This window comes from Ostrea edulis, chromosome 10, assembly GCF_947568905.1.
Source record: "Ostrea edulis chromosome 10, xbOstEdul1.1, whole genome shotgun sequence".
Classification (NCBI taxonomy): Eukaryota; Metazoa; Mollusca; class Bivalvia; order Ostreida; family Ostreidae; genus Ostrea; species Ostrea edulis.
Genome location: NC_079173.1, coordinates 47,891,090 through 47,910,695, shown reverse-complemented (window position 1 = coordinate 47,910,695; position 19,606 = coordinate 47,891,090). Strand labels below are relative to the sequence as shown.

The 19,606-nt window shown below is 36.8% G+C and overlaps 1 protein-coding gene across 1 annotated transcript; it reads left to right on the top strand.

Moving 5' to 3' along the window:
• Nucleotides 1-17,495: 17,495 nt before the first annotated feature.
• Nucleotides 17,496-19,143, top strand: LOC130050721 (kinase D-interacting substrate of 220 kDa-like). Its single transcript, XM_056150967.1, has 3 exons — nucleotides 17,496-17,808; nucleotides 17,892-18,136; nucleotides 18,967-19,143. Exons 1-3 carry the CDS (start codon nucleotides 17,496-17,498, stop codon nucleotides 19,141-19,143), a joined length of 735 nt encoding a protein of 244 aa, XP_056006942.1.
• The last annotated feature ends 463 nt before the right edge of the window (nucleotides 19,144-19,606 follow it).

The following is a 19,606-nucleotide window of genomic DNA, read 5'->3' as shown; positions in this document are numbered from 1 at the left end:
CGAACAGTGAGCAATCTCATAACTCCTACAAGCAATACAAATTAGATAGTTGGGCAAACACGGACCCCTGGACACACCAGAGGTGGGATCAGGTGCCTAGGAAGAGTAAGCATCCCCTGTTGACCGGTCACACCCGCCGTGAGCCCCATATCCTGATCAGGTAAACGGAGTTATCAGCAGTCAAAATCAGTGTGCCAAGAACGGCTTAACAATATATATATATATATATTATATTTAAAAAAATATGAAAAGAAAACACGGAAATCCTCCGTAAAGCTTTAGCGCTTTCCTATAATTATACCAACTTAACCGGTATGCCGGGCAAACTGGTGTCCTGACGTTCAGCGCCAATACCGAAAATCCCAAGTTATGACTTTATGATATTAAGAATTTCAAGTCATCTGTATGCCCCGTATCCCTGAGATTGAATTTGGTTGTTAGTACATTCCCATGTACTCCAGGACTAAGCCTTCCCTCCTGTGTGAAAATGTGTTGGAGTCGGCACCAGGGTTGACCGATTTTTTTTACCTCAATCAAGAACAACATAATTTCCAGACATATACTGTATGAATTGATTTGTTTACCAATCAAATCCCTCTGGTGGCAGATGGGGGAAACGATCAGGCCAGACAAGTAGAAAACTTCCCAATACATCCCCTCAGATCCGCCACAGACATTGGTATAATGTACCTCCATACCAACAACCATCAACACAACCCACCACAAGTCCAAATGTGGAAATGATACAATGCATATTTCTTTGAAATGGGGGATTATACAATTCTAATGCGCAATGTACTGTTGACAAACAGGTGATATCCAACTGCCTGCGTATTGAATCTCATCGTAGGGAATCCCTTATAATGCCAATCAGTAGCCCGCCAGCTTCTAAAACTATTTGCCAAAGTAACCTGATGTGCTTGACATTGAAATTGGTTTTATAATTCTGCAATAAACTGAAACCTCTTTGCAAACGAAAATGTGAGATGACAGTGTGGTAAGTCCCTAATGCTTTGCACAAGACACATGGGAGAATGCGTTTGCCCTTGAAAGATGAGAGTGTAGAAGTCACGATCAGTGACAGTGTTATGTATTGTGTAGAAGTTACTATTAGTGACAGTGTTTTTATGTACAAGTCACGATTAGGAAGCAAAATTCTGAAAAACTCAGTAGTTTGGCATTACACGTTACAGTGGTTGGAAGATTTTGACTTGATTCAACACGTGCATCATATAACAGTTAACGAAGCTCTTTATTCCAAAGCTTCATATTAACACACAGCAATCTCCATAGTTAGTTATGAATGTACACTCAAACTTGTCTCAGCGGCGACTTGAAATCAGCGGTGATTCTCGAACAAGGGCCACTCTCAATTCCTCCCGATGATTTTTCCTATAGACAGTCAAACCTATTTTAAGAGGCCACCTTGTCCTGTAAACAGCCAGTCAATCAATATATGAACAAGTTATAAACTTGATTACGCTTCACAGAGTAAAATGGGGGGGGGGGAGGGGATTCATAAAAATACTGATCATTCATATGTACAGTATAATGTCCATATAGAAAATATCACATACACACGTGTTACTAATTAAAAAGAAAATTGTTACTCTATTTTTCAAAAAAAGTCCCCGTTACATTTATTCTACGAGATAATGTATCCTTAAACCATTCCCAACATAAACCATTTATTTCTTCATTTCCCGGAATGTGTCGTCGCTGGGTTTTCTCTGGATCCACATTATTTTCAAAATATCTTAGATATCCAGCTTTTCTTTTTAAAACTGTGTTTATCTGAGTCTTGCCAGCATTTAATTATGTTGCAACATTGCGAGACGATATACTTCTTTTATCCAGATCAATCGCTTTGATTTTTTTCAGTCACAATTAAAACTTTCCGTTTTACAGTTAGCGAAGCTATTTCAACAATGTGTTGAAAATAACAAACAACGATAACAGAGTACATCATATTCAATTTGAACACAAATCTGTTTAATAGCTTCAGGTAAACTGATCTGTATTTAATTACCTAAGAGAATGCGTGTTTTGAAATCTTTCAAAACTCTCAACTAACGTCATTGCTGATTAAATCGTGTAAACTATCACGTGATAAAGCTGCGTCGTTGGACAAAATGACCGCTTATTACATTGTAATTAAGAGCCATTCTCTGTAACCACTTAAAAAAAATTCGGCACGCTTAGTCACCGATTTTCACGAAACTCACCTGAATGAAACATCTATATAACATATTCAAGAAAATATATTTTAAAATTAGATAGTGATCATGGTTGCTATGGAAACAGGTACAATTTTATCAAGTTTGGCTATTTTCTAGAATTTGGTAGTTTTTGCACCAAAGTTGAATATAAAAGATTTATGTGAAAATAACATCCGCTTAATTTTGTTTGCACACTAACCAAATATATGCAAGGAGGGAGTTTGATTCTATTATGTGTAGCAGTATCAGAATAAGATTTTTTAATTAATGAATTCGTTTCAAAGATGTTATGGAGTTAATGATGATAATTAAGGCATATTGAAATACACATAAGTCTAGATATTATTGTAATAAATGATCCGGATAGGAAACTAATGAAATTAGATAAATGGAACATATCTTACCTGATGATGAGTTCACGTGAACATTTTCTTAACCTAATGTAAAATAAATTACATGTATCTCCATATGGCTAAACTAAATGTTCATGTGTTATTCTGTACATGTACGGCTACTTTTGTAACAGCCCCCCCCCCCCCCCCACATCCCACCCCCACACACATCATAAACGTAACTCCCTATATAGCAAAACACAAAATAAAAGTGTGAAACATGGGATTAAAATGTTTACTCACTGTCCAAAGTTGTACATGTAGCAACGCGCGTCGTCTGAAATAACGCCGCTATCCGAAGCCTGGCTACTACTGTTTTCGGCGTGTTTACATGTACATGCGGGATAATAATAACACCCACAAACAAATAATAAAAATAACAATCCGCAAACTTATAAAAGATTGTTAAAAGAAGTGATCAATATGCAACATAAACTACATGTAATATTGAAACGCACATACATAAGTCAATAGATCTTATTCGTAAGTCAACGGTTGGATTCACCATTTTTTCGTGTACATTTTAAGACCCCCCACCCCCCCCCCCCCCCGGAAAACTACCGGTATGTGCATAAATGGTTATACAGTTAAAATACTGAGATTGGGTTTATCTTCATGTCATACTTAAATAACAAAGATAAGTAAAGAGGTACTGACTTAATATTTCTTTAAAACTGTTGAATGGTTGCATATAAATAAAAATAAAAAAAATATGAAGAGAGGGAAGGAGACAGTGAGAGGAGAAAGATATATACGAGTACACTATATAGGTGTTTGTTTTAATATAAAATTAGCATAGAAAGATTTAGATATTTACTATATTATAATCAAATTGCACTGAATAGTGTTTTTGTTTCACTTTTATACCTAGTGAACTTTCATGTAAATGTACATGAAACGTTGTAAAATTGTGACGTAACGTTGCAAAATAACGACGTCAATAACAATCTAGTCAAAACAATGGGTACTTTTGTAACGTATATACCTAACAAATGATCAGAAAATCAATGAGTTCGCTTAGGTTTCCTTCCTAAGAAATTAAGTTCAATTATAATACACTTACTGTCACGTATCTATCTTCGTTGCAGACGAACAGGAACAATAACATTAACGTTAATAAATAAACCAGGATAGGCTAACTGACTAAACCCCGGAATAATATTTTCCTTGGTCCTACTTGGATGATCATTAAACAAACCATGAGCTAATAGTAAAAAATAATCAGACTAATCGAAACGAGAAATCACAAATACATGTATAACTTAAGTAGCTACAGACTGAGTGGTATAACAAACAATTCTGTTGTTTCCCGACACAGTCTGCAGCCACCTAACCTAAGCTCTCTACCGTCCTATCACCTGGAAAAGTCACCGAGACACTATCCCTGAAACAAGTCACCAAGACAGAATTCTAAAGTCACAAAGACACAAAGGACCAAGTGTAGGAGCTGAATGGCCTAGCTAACAATTCTGTTGCTTTCCGACACAACCCCAAGCTTGTCCTGAATACCATCTCAATACTACCAGTCAAAAGACCTCAATCGAGTTCGAGTTCCAACAAACTAACTGAAGATGACAGGACGGCTCTATTTATACCCTTTGGTCTTAGGTTGATCAACAATGATTGGCTACTTATACTAAGATTATGATTGGATGGCTAAACAATGCTGATTGGATAAGAATTACACCATCTGAATGGTCTATCATAAAGTATGTTTCAATCCACCCTACAATACTTTCATCACATTTTGAACGTCAATAACTAAAAAAATTGAAAAGATATCGGAAAAGGGATAACATATTTGAAAAATAGATATTCTTCGCTTCTGTCCCCGAGAATAATATCATGTTCTGACTAAGGGCCATTTTTTGGTAATTCGTGGCTCTAGTTCTTTGATGCATTGCAATTATCACCCTGGGGTAACGACAATCAATGATCCATAGACGATAGATTGTTCTGTATGTAATCTGTAGTACTGGGTTAGATCATGAAGTGTAGAACAGGGTATGTATTACGAAACACCCTGTATCATTATCTCTATAAGGAACACTCTGGTGCGCCTTTATGTTGTGTAACTTGCGAGAAATAAGTTTCACAGCACAATGCAAACAGATGTATCATTATTAAATTTACATGAAGCAACAGTGATAGCAGTTTTCGCAATTTTACACACTTTAGTTTTACAACAGGAGAATTTATTCGTATTCCTCTTTTGCAGAAACATATGTATGAACTTTACCTTTACCATTAGGAAAACGCATGCCATATTGTAATACATCGACAGGCGACGTTTAACGGTACAAACTGACACCTGGTATTATGACATAAATTCTATATTTAACTTTATCAAAATGAACCACTAACAGCACAAACAGAAATATATATTTTAAACACCAACATAAATTTATATGCAAAGCGCTTTCCCATACCAACAAATTCAATGTAAGAACAGTTATTCAAGCGTCTTTTTGAACCTTTATGAATTAGAATTATGATTTAAAATTATTACCAAAAATTTATGAAATTTGAGTATTAGTAACAAATGGAAGGTAAGAAAACGAACAGTAATCAATATCATAACTTATATAAGGAATGCAAAATGGAAAGTTTGGCAAATACGTAGCCCTGGATATACCAGAGGTGGGATCAGGTGCATATTAGGACGAGTAATGTGGTTCATTTAGTTATTTTACTGAAACAAACCTCGAATGCACTTATTGTGTGAATATCTTTATGTTCAAATACACTCAATTTAAGTAACTGAATTAATCATTTCTTTCATATACTAAAACATACATTGCCTCTTATTAATTATTGACATTCATACAGAAATTAGACAGGCGTGTAGCAACTTGATTTAGTTTTTCACTTCTTTTAATTATTAAAGTATGTTGCAGTCCCATAAACTACCAGCCGTGAAATGAAAATGTTTTATTGCAAACATTTTAACAGGGAATTCAATACCCATTTGATTTTCAAAATACAGAACACCAAATCTAAACTATTGTTGCATGGCATATATAGAACAATCAATAAAATGTTTCAAACACCTTGAGTCTTTTTAAAGGTTTATTAAAGGTATCACACCGGTAATTATTTTCACTATATATTACTATAGAGGAAAAAAATCATTAAAAATCAGTTTACAGAATTGATGCCGAATAACGCAGTCAGAAATGTTCTATGTTACCCATCTCGTCTGCCGACACCAGAAAAATACCACCCTACGCGGCATTTTCGAAAATAAATTACCCGCAAACAAGACTACCCTCAAATCCACGTGTTTTTCCCATGTGTGTAAACAGCCGGAGTACACCTCAGGAAGTAGCCTCAGCTACTAACAGCAAATAGTTCCTTTGTATACACTTGGTTATTTCTACAAATTACACAAAATTTCCTAATCAGGGGTGCAAACATTAAGAGAAAAGAAGAAGAGGAAATGAGAAAAATCGCGCAAGGAAAAAAATATTTCTTTAAATATATGGAACTACAATTGACTAAGTTCATTTTGATTGGACAATTACCGGTGTGATACCTTAAAGAGACCAGTATTTGGTATTCAAAGAAGTACACGCACGAATACGGGTCCTGTATGAGGTTAATTAATTAAAGTCTAGAAGTTTAAACCAAAACATTCTCAAAACCGACCTGTGTCCAAACGTCTTTTGAGGATCATAAGATTTTTCATTACCTTCACACACTTTCCCCTAGGGTGTCTAAATATAAATATGGAATGGATACATTTACGTTTTAACATCATTTTAAAATCTTTATGTTCTAAGGTATATACTTTCAATATTTACGCGAACAGTTTAATTTTTTAAAAAGTCTTCATTTTTTATTAACAAAGTCTTCAATATACTTCTTTATAAAAAAGTATGAATTATGAATGTTATTTTTAATGATAAATAGAAGATGGTAGATAACATAGTGCATTGCTTGTAAAATCCATGATCCCCATTACTGATTGTGACGTTTGTTGTAGTTGTTCTTTTCGAGGAAGAAATTAACAAAGATCAGTAAAAAAAAAAAAACCATGAAAGGTGAAGATAACGAACAGTGATCAAGCTCATAACTCCTACAAGCAATACAAATAGAAAGGTGGGGATCAGACAAACACGCACTCCTGGATACACCAGAGGTGGGATCAGGTGCCATATATTAAGATAATTCAGCAGAATCGATTTTAACCGGGAAGATTAGGCTGAATAGAGGATGCTACTTATAATAATGATTTCATATCATTACTTATGCATACATGTATACATCTTATCAATCTCTTTATTTGGCACAATTTAGCAGCCTCAGGTAGCTTTGTCCTCTGCATCCTCGAACCACCATTGTCCTACATTGAGGGGGCATTAAGAACGCCTTCAGATTCCCAGTTTTTGTCTACACCTCAATGATTCCCTGCCCTTGACATTTCTACCGCTTTAGCATGATTTTTTAACATGTAATCGTAGACGACTGTACCTTTAGAAATATCCCATTATCACCTGCATATGGTGTTTATATATCTCAACTGATTCGATATGCAAGAGTTTGTTCTGCGTATAGTCAGCTTTTAAATCGAGGTAAGCTACTGACAAACAAGTTGATGGTACAAGGGTTTCAACAGTCTCGATTGAAGTCAGTATTTCGCAAATTCTATGGTCGTTAGCACAATCTAGTTCGTCAATACAACATCGCATTGGGTCAAATGACGTCTGACGTGTTTCATACCGATTGTTAAGCCGTTCTTAGCACACTGACTGTGGATAACTCCGTTTACCTGATCAAGATATAGGGCTCACGGCGGGTGTGACAGGTCAACAGGGGATGCTTACTCCTCCTAGGCACCTGATCCCACCTCTGGTGTGTCCAGGGTTCCGTGTTTGTCCAACTATCTATTTTGTATTGCTTATATGCCAAGTGGGGTCACCATTAAACAGTTTGACAAAAGTAAATATAAAATATCATGAACCAACAAGGCCAAGCTATACACTCGAATTATGAACCAAATGTAGATAATCTGATGAAATATATTAAAGGGGCTTCAGCCATACCAGATAAAAGACAACAAGCTTGAATAGATAATATGTAAAAATAGTTGTATGATTTGATTAAATGCATATTGTTTAGCATCATTCTCGAGAATTTTCACTAATATGGATAATTCGCCATCGCTGGTAAAAGGCTGCACATGTTAGGCCTATGTTCGGTGCTTGTGGGCCTTTAATCAGGGGTGGTTCTTTATCGTACCACGCCTGCTATGGCACGGGGCCTCGGTTTGTGCGGTTTAATCCGAAGGACCGTCCCATTTCGTCACCTCTTACGATAAGAAAAGGGGACTTCATACCTATACTATACTAAGCTGGATTCCCATGGGAGCTGTATGAGATGAATGCACCTATGCAAATAGTGTTAATCATTCCACATAGGAACAATTGATATAAATATCAGACTGAGTAATGCTAAATTATCTTGGTTACCAAACATTAAAAACGTTGATATAATCTAAATAACACACAAGTCTATTCTTTGTACACCGGTATTTTCCTTTTATATATCTAAGTTGGCATTTTGTCTGCAAAATTGCAATACACGATTTCATGAAAACTTCCTGATACAGTGCAAATTCAAGTTGGTTAAACTCGTGGTCCCCGGGGTTAGAATGGGATAGCCATCAGGGATTACACATTTGTATGTGGATAAATATGGTAACTCTGAATATATTCTTAAGAATAACTGCCAGCAAGGTTGAAATGTACATGAAAGGTTCCAGAAATGGTGCAAATCCAAGATTGTTTAAAGCACGGTCCCAAGACGTAAAATGGAACCACAGTAGTATCTACGATGTTTGATGAACTATTGTTACATTTGATAGTAGACAGTCTGCTTATTCCTACTGTATTTTCAAATCCTGTACTATCTAAATGATTACAATAATCCTTAAAGAGAACTACAATTAAACTGTCATCACATATGTTTCATTTAAGAATAACGATGGCGTGCTCCAAATACAAGTCAACAAAAGAAACAACACATGTTGCCCGTGTCTCAAGGTCTTTAGTGGACCCTTGTACCAACCTCTTCCGGGACCTTCTCAGAAACGATATTGCAGAAATAATTTTTCCGGGAATCCTCCGACAAAAGAAACAGGTGCCGAGTCCGATTCTTAAAAACGCACATAGAGAGTTATTGTATCCAATCAAAGGATTCTTCACCGGAACGTATAATGACTTTGACTTATCTTTATTGTATGTATTGTTGAGAAACACAACGGGTATTGCACCTCACAAAAAGGGATGGGCCAAACCACCGGATCCATCAGATTGATCCCTGTCTGCGAATATTGACCGTGTAAGGGAGATACGTAACACATACTGCGGTCATGCAGCCAAGGTCTCCCTATCTAACTCAGAGTTCCAAAAGGTCTGGCAGAATCTGACCGTTATAATCGGAGAACTCTAGGGCAGTCTTCCGGGAGGATGCACAACATACACAGATGCTGCGAACCAGATAGAAACAAATACTATGGATTCTGAGCAGGAGAAGAGATATCTGAATGAAATTAATAACCAACACCAAAATATAGAAGTCCTAAAAGGTATCATGTTCTGATTCTTAGCTCACCTGAGCGAAAGGTTCCAATTTTTCTGATAAAAACTTTCCGTTGTCTGACGTTTACGTTATGATCGTCAACATTTCACATTTTCATTTTTTCTCCTGACCAACGGCTCCAATTGCAATCGAATTTAGTTAGCTGTTCTTGTTACTCTTTGTGTACAGCTTCAATCCGTTCGTGTCCCGTGGGGATCCGGGTTGTAATAGGTCCCCAGTACCCCTTGCTTGTCGTAAATGGCGATTAAATGGGGCGGTCCTTCAGATGAGACCGCAAAAACCGAGGTCCCGTGTAACAGCAGGTGTGGCACGATAAAGATCCCTCCCTGCTCAAAAGCTGTAAGCACCGAGCATAGGCCTAAATTGTGTAGCCCTTCACCGCCGATGGTGACGTCTCCATACGAGTGAAATAATCTCGAGCGGGACGTTAAAAACATTCAATCAATCCGTTCGTCAGTCTATTAGTAATATTCGACTTCTTTCCCAGAACAACAGAGCTAATTCAGTCAAACTTGCCACAAAACATCCTTGGGTAAAGAGAATTCAAAGTTGGTTAAATGAAATATCACGACTTTTCGGATGGGGAGATATCAAGAATTAGTAATAATGTTGTGGCATCTTTTTTAAAACAACGTATCTTCGCGAATTTCAATCAAACTTGGCAAAATTACCTTTGGATTAAGGGGAAATCAAGTTTCTTCAAATGAAAAGACATGTCCCTCCAAATAGACATAAAGAAGAAAAGACAAGATATAAAGCGGTTATTTAAACATCACTAAAAACCACTGGGCCAGAAAAGATCAATCTTTTATCAATGCTTGTTGACATAATGTGGATTATCATGACCTTCGGGGGTAGGGTGTGATAACAATAGGGGATAAGATTTGACCAAACTTGGCAAAACTACCCTTGGATTAAGGGGAAATCTCATGCCCCTCCAAAAAGACATAAACAAGAAAAGACAAGATATAAAGCGGTCATTTAAACATCACTAAAAACCACTGGGCCAATGCTTGTTGACATAATGTGGATTAAATTTAGTTCAAATCATGACCTTCGGGGGTGGGGTTTGACAACAATAGGGGATAAGATTTGACCATGGAGATACATAGGATAAATCTTTTTCTCAGGAATAACAGAACAATGATTAATTCTGTTGATATACAAACATTGCCAGTTATTGCAAATTGAAGTTTGTTCAAACTGAAGTCCTTTGAGTGGGATAGGGTATCAAATATTCAGAAGGGAGTGAATAGGAAATATCTTTTAAAATCTTACAAAAGGGTCAATAATTCAATTATCCCCATGTAGTGCAGTTTATAGTTTATTCAATACATGGCCTCCGGAGGTGGGATGGGGCGACGAAATAAGATTAAAGTTTTAAATGGGGATATATATTATGTAGGATAAATCTTTAAAGGTACATGGAGACAATTTTGAAATAAAAAAAAAATTCCCCATTTGTAGTGTTTACAATGATTAATTTAGGTATTTTCTAATGCTCAGCAAAAATGTTATATTAGTTGTTGAGTTCAAAATGAAAAACAGCACATGCAATTCTTTGTTAAATAAACAAGGCTTATGTCACAAATGCAATTTCAAAACTTTAAGCTCAAAGAACAACAGGGCGATGATTACTTACAGTCATATGTAAGCATCCCAGGTAGTGAAGATCCAACATTGTGGTCCCCGTGGTACGGTAATCCCACATTTGGCCGTTCTTGGCACACTGATTTTGACTATGGATAGCTCCGTTTACCCGATCAGGATATAGGGCTCACGGCGGGTGTGACCGGCCAACAGGGGATGATTACTCCTCCTAGGCACCTGATCCCAACTCTGGTGTGTCCAGGGGTCCGTGTTTGCACAACTATCTATTTTGTATTGCTTGTAGGAGTTATGAGAGTGATCACTATTCGTTATCTTCACCTTGCATGTAAATGATTTCCAGACACATACCACACCTTAGTTACCTTTGCTGTTCCTGTGAAAAGAAAATGAACCCCTATTGTGGTTCCAACCTAGCCCCAAACCAAACTTGATGATTTGATAGCAATGAACCACGTGAACGACTTTTCAACAAGACGTTAAACAACATAGCTATATTAAGGATTCCCAGAGTTTGAAATGCGTTCGAATCCCGGCCGCGACAGACCTAAGTCGTTAAAACGGGTAGTGACAGTTCCATCGCCAAACGCTCGGCATCAGGTGTGAATGTCACGGGTCCTCGGAGATGACCTTAAAAACGGATGGCCCGTGTCACCGTAGGTGTGGCACGCTAAAGAATCCTCACTGCTCAATGGCCGTAAGCGTCGAGCATAGGCCTAAATTTGAAGCCCTTCACCGGTCTTGGTGACGTCTCCATATGAGTGAAACATTCTCGAGCGAGACATTAAGCAACATACAATCAATCAATCAATCGATAGCAATGTGACTTAATTAGCCTTGTTTTTGTGTGGATCCCAGTTAGAATAGGTCCTGCTTGCCGTAAGAGGCGACATATTCTAGAAATCGAGGTCCCATGTCACAGCAGGTGTTGTACGATAAAGACTTACCTGCACACATTTTGGTAGCACCGTGTATAGGCCTATATATTGCAGTCCTTCTTCGGCAATCTAAAGTATCCATGTGCGTGAACGACTTTTCAACAAGACGTTAAACAACGCAGCTATGTTAAGGCTTCCCAGAGTTTGAAATGCGTTCAAAACATACATTGGATTGCGAGGTCGGTTTTTGGTTTTCAATTGTAATTTATATACTTAAGTACAGACAATTTATAAAGAAAGTTCTCTCGGCTATATATTAACATATCTGTTATGATATCACATGACTTCGTTGATCACGTGACGGTCATTTATAATTGTTTGAAGAGTTTCACATAAACCGCTTCAGCGCAGCTCATTTAACGATTATTTTTAACTTTTTGTTTGATAAATGAACTCACCGAATCCTTGTGTACCCGAAATGTGCTTGGGAAAATGGTAGTATTACTTGCGTACAAAATACACGTATTTCATGAAGAGTTCAACTTACTGACACTCTTACCTACACATTTGAGGGTAATCTCTATTCAAACAAAGCCATCATACATTTAACCAAGCAAGATTCGGATAGAGAACAAACTCCTCTTACAATTTCCGTAATAGATCTCAAATGAATCCTCATAAATTACCTGCGCTAGACTCTTTTATAAACACATCATAAATTCTACCTCTTATCACTGGTATAAAACAGAGTACATTTCAAAAGTATATTTTTCGAAAGTAGTGTAAACACGCTGAATTTAAATCAAGGGTAATTAAACAAACTATTTTAAAATATTCGGACATATAAGATATTAAAATACAATTCAGACACGTGAATTTTGCAATAGCGTTCTGACATCTGATAGGCAGTTTGAAATAAGGTCTAGAGTTTTTGACACTCTCCCCGTCATAACAGCTCAAGTTTGCAGTTACTTGACGTCATTTCCATTATGACGTCATATTGGTAGTTCAGAGAAATAACGGCATAAAGTGCACTGTGATATTCTATAAGGGAATCCTTAACCTACCCGCGAATATAAAACCAACTAATTTAATTCTGAAGAAGGTTAAGGTTACGCGTTCAAAGGTCAAAGTGTGACATTTCTGAAGTGCAGTGAGGAAACAAACTGCATGTATGATAGTTTTAATAAAACAAATAATAATCAAATTATTCAATGAATTGATGACCGGTCTGGTCATAATTCATTCATTCAATAACTTTTATTATTGAATTTGTATTTTTACAGAAAAAACAACAAGAAAAGATCTCTGAAGTACATAAACAGGTCACTCCGTTCCTTGGCCTACGTTAAAGCGTGGAGTTTAGGTCCACGGAGCCCGTGTTTTTTCGGGGAATATTCGTGGTCTGTACCATAACTACAAACATGTTCACTATTGGTTATTTTACCTATTGACATACCTCTAACATTTGTAGGAATGGGATACTTTCTATCAAAAATAAAAGAAAGAAAATATTCTAATTTACTCAATACCTGAGAAATATTGACATGACTTACTGACACTCTTACCTACACATTTGAGGGTAATCTCTATTCAAACAAAGCCATCATACATTTAACCAAGCAAGATTCGGATAGAGAACAAACTCCTCTTACAATTTCCGTAATAGATCTCAAATGAATCCTCATAAATTACCTGCGCTAGACTCTTTTATAAACACATCATAAATTCTACCTCTTATCACTGGTATAAAACAGAGTACATTTCAAAAGTATATTTTTCGAAAGTAGTGTAAACACGCTGAATTTAAATCAAGGGTAATTAAACAAACTATTTTAAAATATTCGGACATATAAGATATTAAAATACAATTCAGACACGTGAATTTTGCAATAGCGTTCTGACATCTGATAGGCAGTTTGAAATAAGGTCTAGAGTTTTTGACACTCTCCCCGTCATAACAGCTCAAGTTTGCAGTTACTTGACGTCATTTCCATTATGACGTCATATTGGTAGTTCAGAGAAATAACGGCATAAAGTGCACTGTGATATTCTATAAGGGAATCCTTAACCTACCCGCGAATATAAAACCAACTAATTTAATTCTGAAGAAGGTTAAGGTTACGCGTTCAAAGGTCAAAGTGTGACATTTCTGAAGTGCAGTGAGGAAACAAACTGCATGTATGATAGTTTTAATAAAACAAATAATAATCAAATTATTCAATGAATTGATAACTTTTATTATTGAATTTGTATTTTTACAGAAAAAACAACAAGAAAAGATCTCTGAAGTACATAAACAGGTCACTGGTGTACAAGAACAAGTCACTGATGTACAAGAACAAGACTCTGATGTGTAAGAACAAGTATCTGATTTACAAGAGCAAGTCTATGATGTTCAGTAACAAATCTCTGATGTACAAGAACAAGTGATTGGGTTACAGACGACCGTAGATAAACTGAATAAACCAGATAGCCTAAACAAAGATAATTCATAATTTGAGCTGATGACTCTCAAACTTATTATGAATATATCCCATTGTATTTTATATGTACAATTTCTATTTAGGCACAATATAAAGGGTTGGGCAAACACAGACCCCTGGACACACCAGAGGTGGGGTAATGTGTCAAGGAGGAGTTAGCATCCACTGTTGACCGATCACATAAATATATGATTTATTTGATCATGATAAAAACCTGCTTTCATTTTTCCTACGGGACAAACATCATATAGCAGAGACATTAAGATAGTTTCCCATGCATGCGTTGTTGCATAAAAGGGTAATTGAAAACATTTAGATTATGTCAATATTTCTCAGGTATTGAGTAAATTAGAATATTTTCTTTCTTTTATTTTTGATAGAAAGTATCCCATTCCTACAAATGTTAGAGGTATGTCAATAGGTAAAATAACCAATAATGAACATGTTTGTAGTTATGGTACAGACCACGAATATTCCCCGAAAAAACACGGGCTCCGTGGACCTAAACTCCACGCTTTAACGTAGGCCAAGGAACGTCTAAGCCAACCTGGACTCTGAAAGCATTGATTGTGTTTAGGTACACTGCACAAGTATTATTAAACATTCATAGCTTTTCAACGGAGTACACGTCTCCATTTGAATGAAAATTGTTCGAGAGGAACGATAAATAAGAGACAATCAAAGCAGCAAACATCGGTATTTCAAATCTGTAGCATTCCTATCATTCAGAAACAGGCATTCCGACCAATGCAAGTGGCCAAGCATTGTTAGCATTAAAATCGGAAACCATTCAAACTAAACAAGTACTGCTACCAATTAAAATGTACAAACACTGTTGTCATTCAAAATTTGCTACTATTCACAAATGGTAAAACAAAAATGGTAGCATTCAAAATTAACAAGCACTACTAACATTTAGAAAATGCCAACAAACATTGTAGATTTGCAAGTATTGTTAATATTGCAAATCGGCAAGCAATCTAAAAGTATTATAGACATCATGAAATAGTTCACATAATTTGATCCTTGTATTGTTTATAATGTAGTTAGTATGGTTGTCCTGTATGTACCCTAACCCTAACCGACATTTAATGATCAGGATACATAATTTTACCCGTTCTCTCCACATTCCTCATATTTACATTGCTAACAATGTTTGTAGATACTGATCTGATAGTTAGTGTGTAGCTTTATGTTGCTAGGTAACGGGTGACGTGAATGATGCCTTGTTTGATTTCACTAACATGTCTAAAGTGTTGGAATATATGTATATAGCATGATATCTTCCTAGTAGAAATTCCTTATTGAATGCGTCCCGTTGGGAGTGGTTGCAATATTTTCTTTTATTATTATGATTTCAGAGTAATATGATATTGACATTCAGAAATGGAGAGAGAAAGACAAGTTTTACTGTGAAACCCACAACTTTCCGTCAATGATGCAAAGAGTGAGGGACCAACCTTACGTAACTTTTGTTGGTGTGCCTGGATCTGGCAAGTCTGCCACGGCTCACCACATCGCCCTCAAACTCCGGGAGGAAGGTTATGAGGTTCTACCAACCAAAGACATCAGGAAGATGGAGGACTATTGTGACCTAAGGAATCCGCAGGTTTTTGTTATTGATGGTGTGGTGGGTGTCTTTGGCCTCCAAAAACGAAATTAAAGGTGCTGAATAATTATGAACAGAAAATAACACAGTCTTGCATGGTTAAGTCCAGAACATTGATGGCATGTAGAGAGGCTGTGCTCAATGAAACACTGCATCAAAAAAACATTCCTTACCAAAGAAGAGACTCTGATTACGTTACACGCTTCTTATCATGCATTAAATGACAATGACAAGAAATAGATTTTGCAGAAGTATAATTTAAACGTAGATTTAATTTCGCCTGCATTGCTGACATCAACATCAACATCTTACATGTTTCCTCTTCTCTGTGAATTGCATTCTAAGGAAACAAAATTCCAAACTCTTGGTTCAAAGTTTTTCCTGAATCCAGTCCAATGTATCATTGGTGAACTTGATGATATGCAAAGACATACCAACTGAATTATGCAACACTTGTTTTGTGTATGCTAAATGTAAACAACCTCTTATACGACATTTTGAAAGATAGGGAACATGAACATGTCATAACTATGAAAACTGATACTTTGGAAAATTACAGATTAGAGCACTACAATGATACTTTCAAGTTTATAGATGCTTTGTCAGCAATGGAGGGGACGTACACAAAACAGTGTGGTGTATGTACAATATGAATTTATACATGACTCCATGTTTGAAATATGTGCTTATCAGTATGGCACACAGTTTCCTGAACAAATGTTATAGTATAGTAGTAGTAGTTATATTGCTAATTATGTCAAACCGCAGACAAGTGAACTAGGTATTGTAAACAAACTTAAAGAGAAACAGAGTTATTCTATTGAAGAGGGAGATAGTAGCAATGATAGTGAAGACAAGGACCAGGAGAACGATGATAAAAACAATGAGAGAGATGAATCGTTTGATCTGTGTATAAGGTTGCGTAAGGATCAGTATCCACTGTTAGCAGAGAGATTGTACAGAGACATACAGAACATGGAGCTGTATGATGTGTTCAGGAATGAGGTTATAAAACATTCCCATGTGTGTCAGGCTTTTATTGGTGTGTTAGAGACAAAGTCATACACGGAATTAAAATCTGCATTCCTGTCCACTCGGGAAAACTTAGGTAAGATAATAAATAAACAAGAATGTGTGGTGAAAGAGAGCGAGGAAAGGAGTGAGGGTGATGAGCGATAGAATGAGGGAGAGTGAGCGCTGGTGGATATGAGGTATGATCGAGATGATAAGAAGGAAACGGTATGGTTCCACTGCACGTACAATATGAGAGTGATCAGCTGGGTGATTTATTACGGACATCTCCAGATTTTAAAATACTTAGTACAACAGACCGAAATAAGTGAATGATTTAGGATAACAGGAAATACTCTACAAAGATCTAAAAGCTTTATGTTTGTGATTAATAACAGAGATCAAAAGGAGACAGAGAATTTACAAGGAAGAGGGGTGTTTAGAGAACAGTTTAGATTACTTCTCTTGAGTTGTTAAAGTGGTAATATACAAACAGTCAAAGTGATTCTTTCTCATGTATATAGGAAGTCAATTAATGAGATTCATCATATCAGTGAAGGTATTAATGAGTATAAAAATCCCACTCTTACTGTTGCATGTGAGGAAGGACATGTGAGAATACTGAAGGAGCTAGTAACGGCAGGTGCAGATGTCAATCTGCATGATGATAGGGGTATACACCATTGGTTATGGCATGTAAGGAAGGGCATGTGAGAATTGTGGCGGAGCTGGTGAAGGCAGGGGTTGATGTCAATCTACATGATGATGAGGGATATACACCATTGGTAACTACATGTGAGAGAGGACATGTGAGTATAGTGAAGGAGTTGGTGAAGGTAGGGGCTGATGGCAATCTACCGGATGAAAGGGGATATACACCTCTTGTAATTGCATGTGAGAAAGGACATGCGGGTATAATGGAGGAACTGGTGAAGGCAGGGGCTGATGTCAATCTACAGGATAAATGGACGAATACACCACTGATAGCAGCATGCAAGGGGGGCATGTGAGTGTAGTTGAGGAGCTGTTGAAGGCAGGGGCTGGTGTCAATCTACATGGTGATGGGAGGAATATACCATTAATAGTTGCATGTGAGAAAGGACATGTGAGTATAGTGAATGAGTTGGAGAAGACAGGGGCTGATGACAATCTTCAGGATAAAAGGGGATATACACATCTTGTAAATGCTCGTGAGATAGGACATGTCAGTATAGCGGAGGAGCTGGTGACGGCAGGGGTTGATGTTTATCATCATGATAAAGGGAGGAATACAATAATAATAGCTGTATGTAGCAGAGGATATGTGAATATAGTGGAAGAGTTGGTGAAGGTAGGAGCTGAAGTCAATATACAGGATATAAGAAGGCATACAGGATAAATGCGTGTTTACACCACTGGTAACTGGATGTAAGAAAGGACATGTGGGTATAGTAGAGGAGTTGGTGAAGGCAATGGTTGGTGTCAATTTACAGGATAAATGGGGATATACACCACTGGTAATTGCATGTTGGGGATGACATGGTGAAGTAATAAAGGAGCTGATGAAGGCAGGGGCTGATGTCAATCTACAGGGTAAGAAGGGTTATACACCACTCGTAATTTAGTGTCGGGATATACACCACTGGTAACTGCAGTAAGAAATGGATTTATATCAATTGTAAAGGCTTAATGGAACATGGAGTTGACTGGGTTACTCAGGTTGATATATGTTTGTCACCAGTATATGTTGCATTAATGCTGAACAAAATAGATGTCATGAAATATTGCATACATGAACAAAATAAAATAATTCCCGGTAACTTTGTTGGAAATGTCCATCTATTCAACTGTCTGGTGAGCATCAGACACGCTGGATTTAAAACAGAACGCATAAATGGTGTGATGATGACAGACATATCTGTGTGGTGCATTGGTAGTAAGGGAGATTTGTGGGAGATAATCAGACGTCAAGAGTGTGATGTACTGAGACGTGTGTTATGTCTGGGTCTGGATGTTAATCAACGAATACAGTTTACTAAGTCTCGTGTAAATTCACTGTTGTATTCATTGATAGATGAGTTGTATGTTAGTAATAGACTAGAGAAAGTGAGGAGTCTGCTGGAGGCAGTGGCAGATGTCAATGTTCTGATGTAGTATAGAGAATATCCCTTTGTGTTAAAGAGAATGAGGGATAGAAAGTATGACTCTGTGTTAAATATAAAGGGTGTGTCGGCTCTAGAGAGGATCAAGCGACTGCTGTGTGAGAACAGCGAGAGTAAATATCAGCAGTACAGAGTGTTAGAGTACAAAAGAGTGATGTGTGAAATAAAGAAACATGTCAGAATACACTCTGTATAGTCCCTGATAGAATTATAGAGATATATTGTTATTGAGTACAAGAGAGCGGGGTATGAGATAAAGAAACATGTCAGAAGACACTATGTATGGTCTCATTTGATATGCCAGAAATTGAACATTGGAATATATATATATATATATATATATATATATATAGTGGTATAATTCCAATGTTATTTATTACAAGTGTTTTGATTGGACAAAAATAAAGCTGAACAAGAGTTTATACATCAATAAATCCGAAAACGCGATGTATTCCTACACGCCTGAAAACAAATAACATAGTGCGGGGAAACTATTCAAATTTTTGCAATTGTTAATGAAGTGAATGAATAATTGAAATTATAAGAATCAAACATTCTTTTTGAAGAATTTATCGATGTGTAAACTCCGGCCATTTTACTCACAAACTTAACATAAAAGTGCTTCGCACTTTTATTCAGTTTGTGAGCAAAATGTCCGG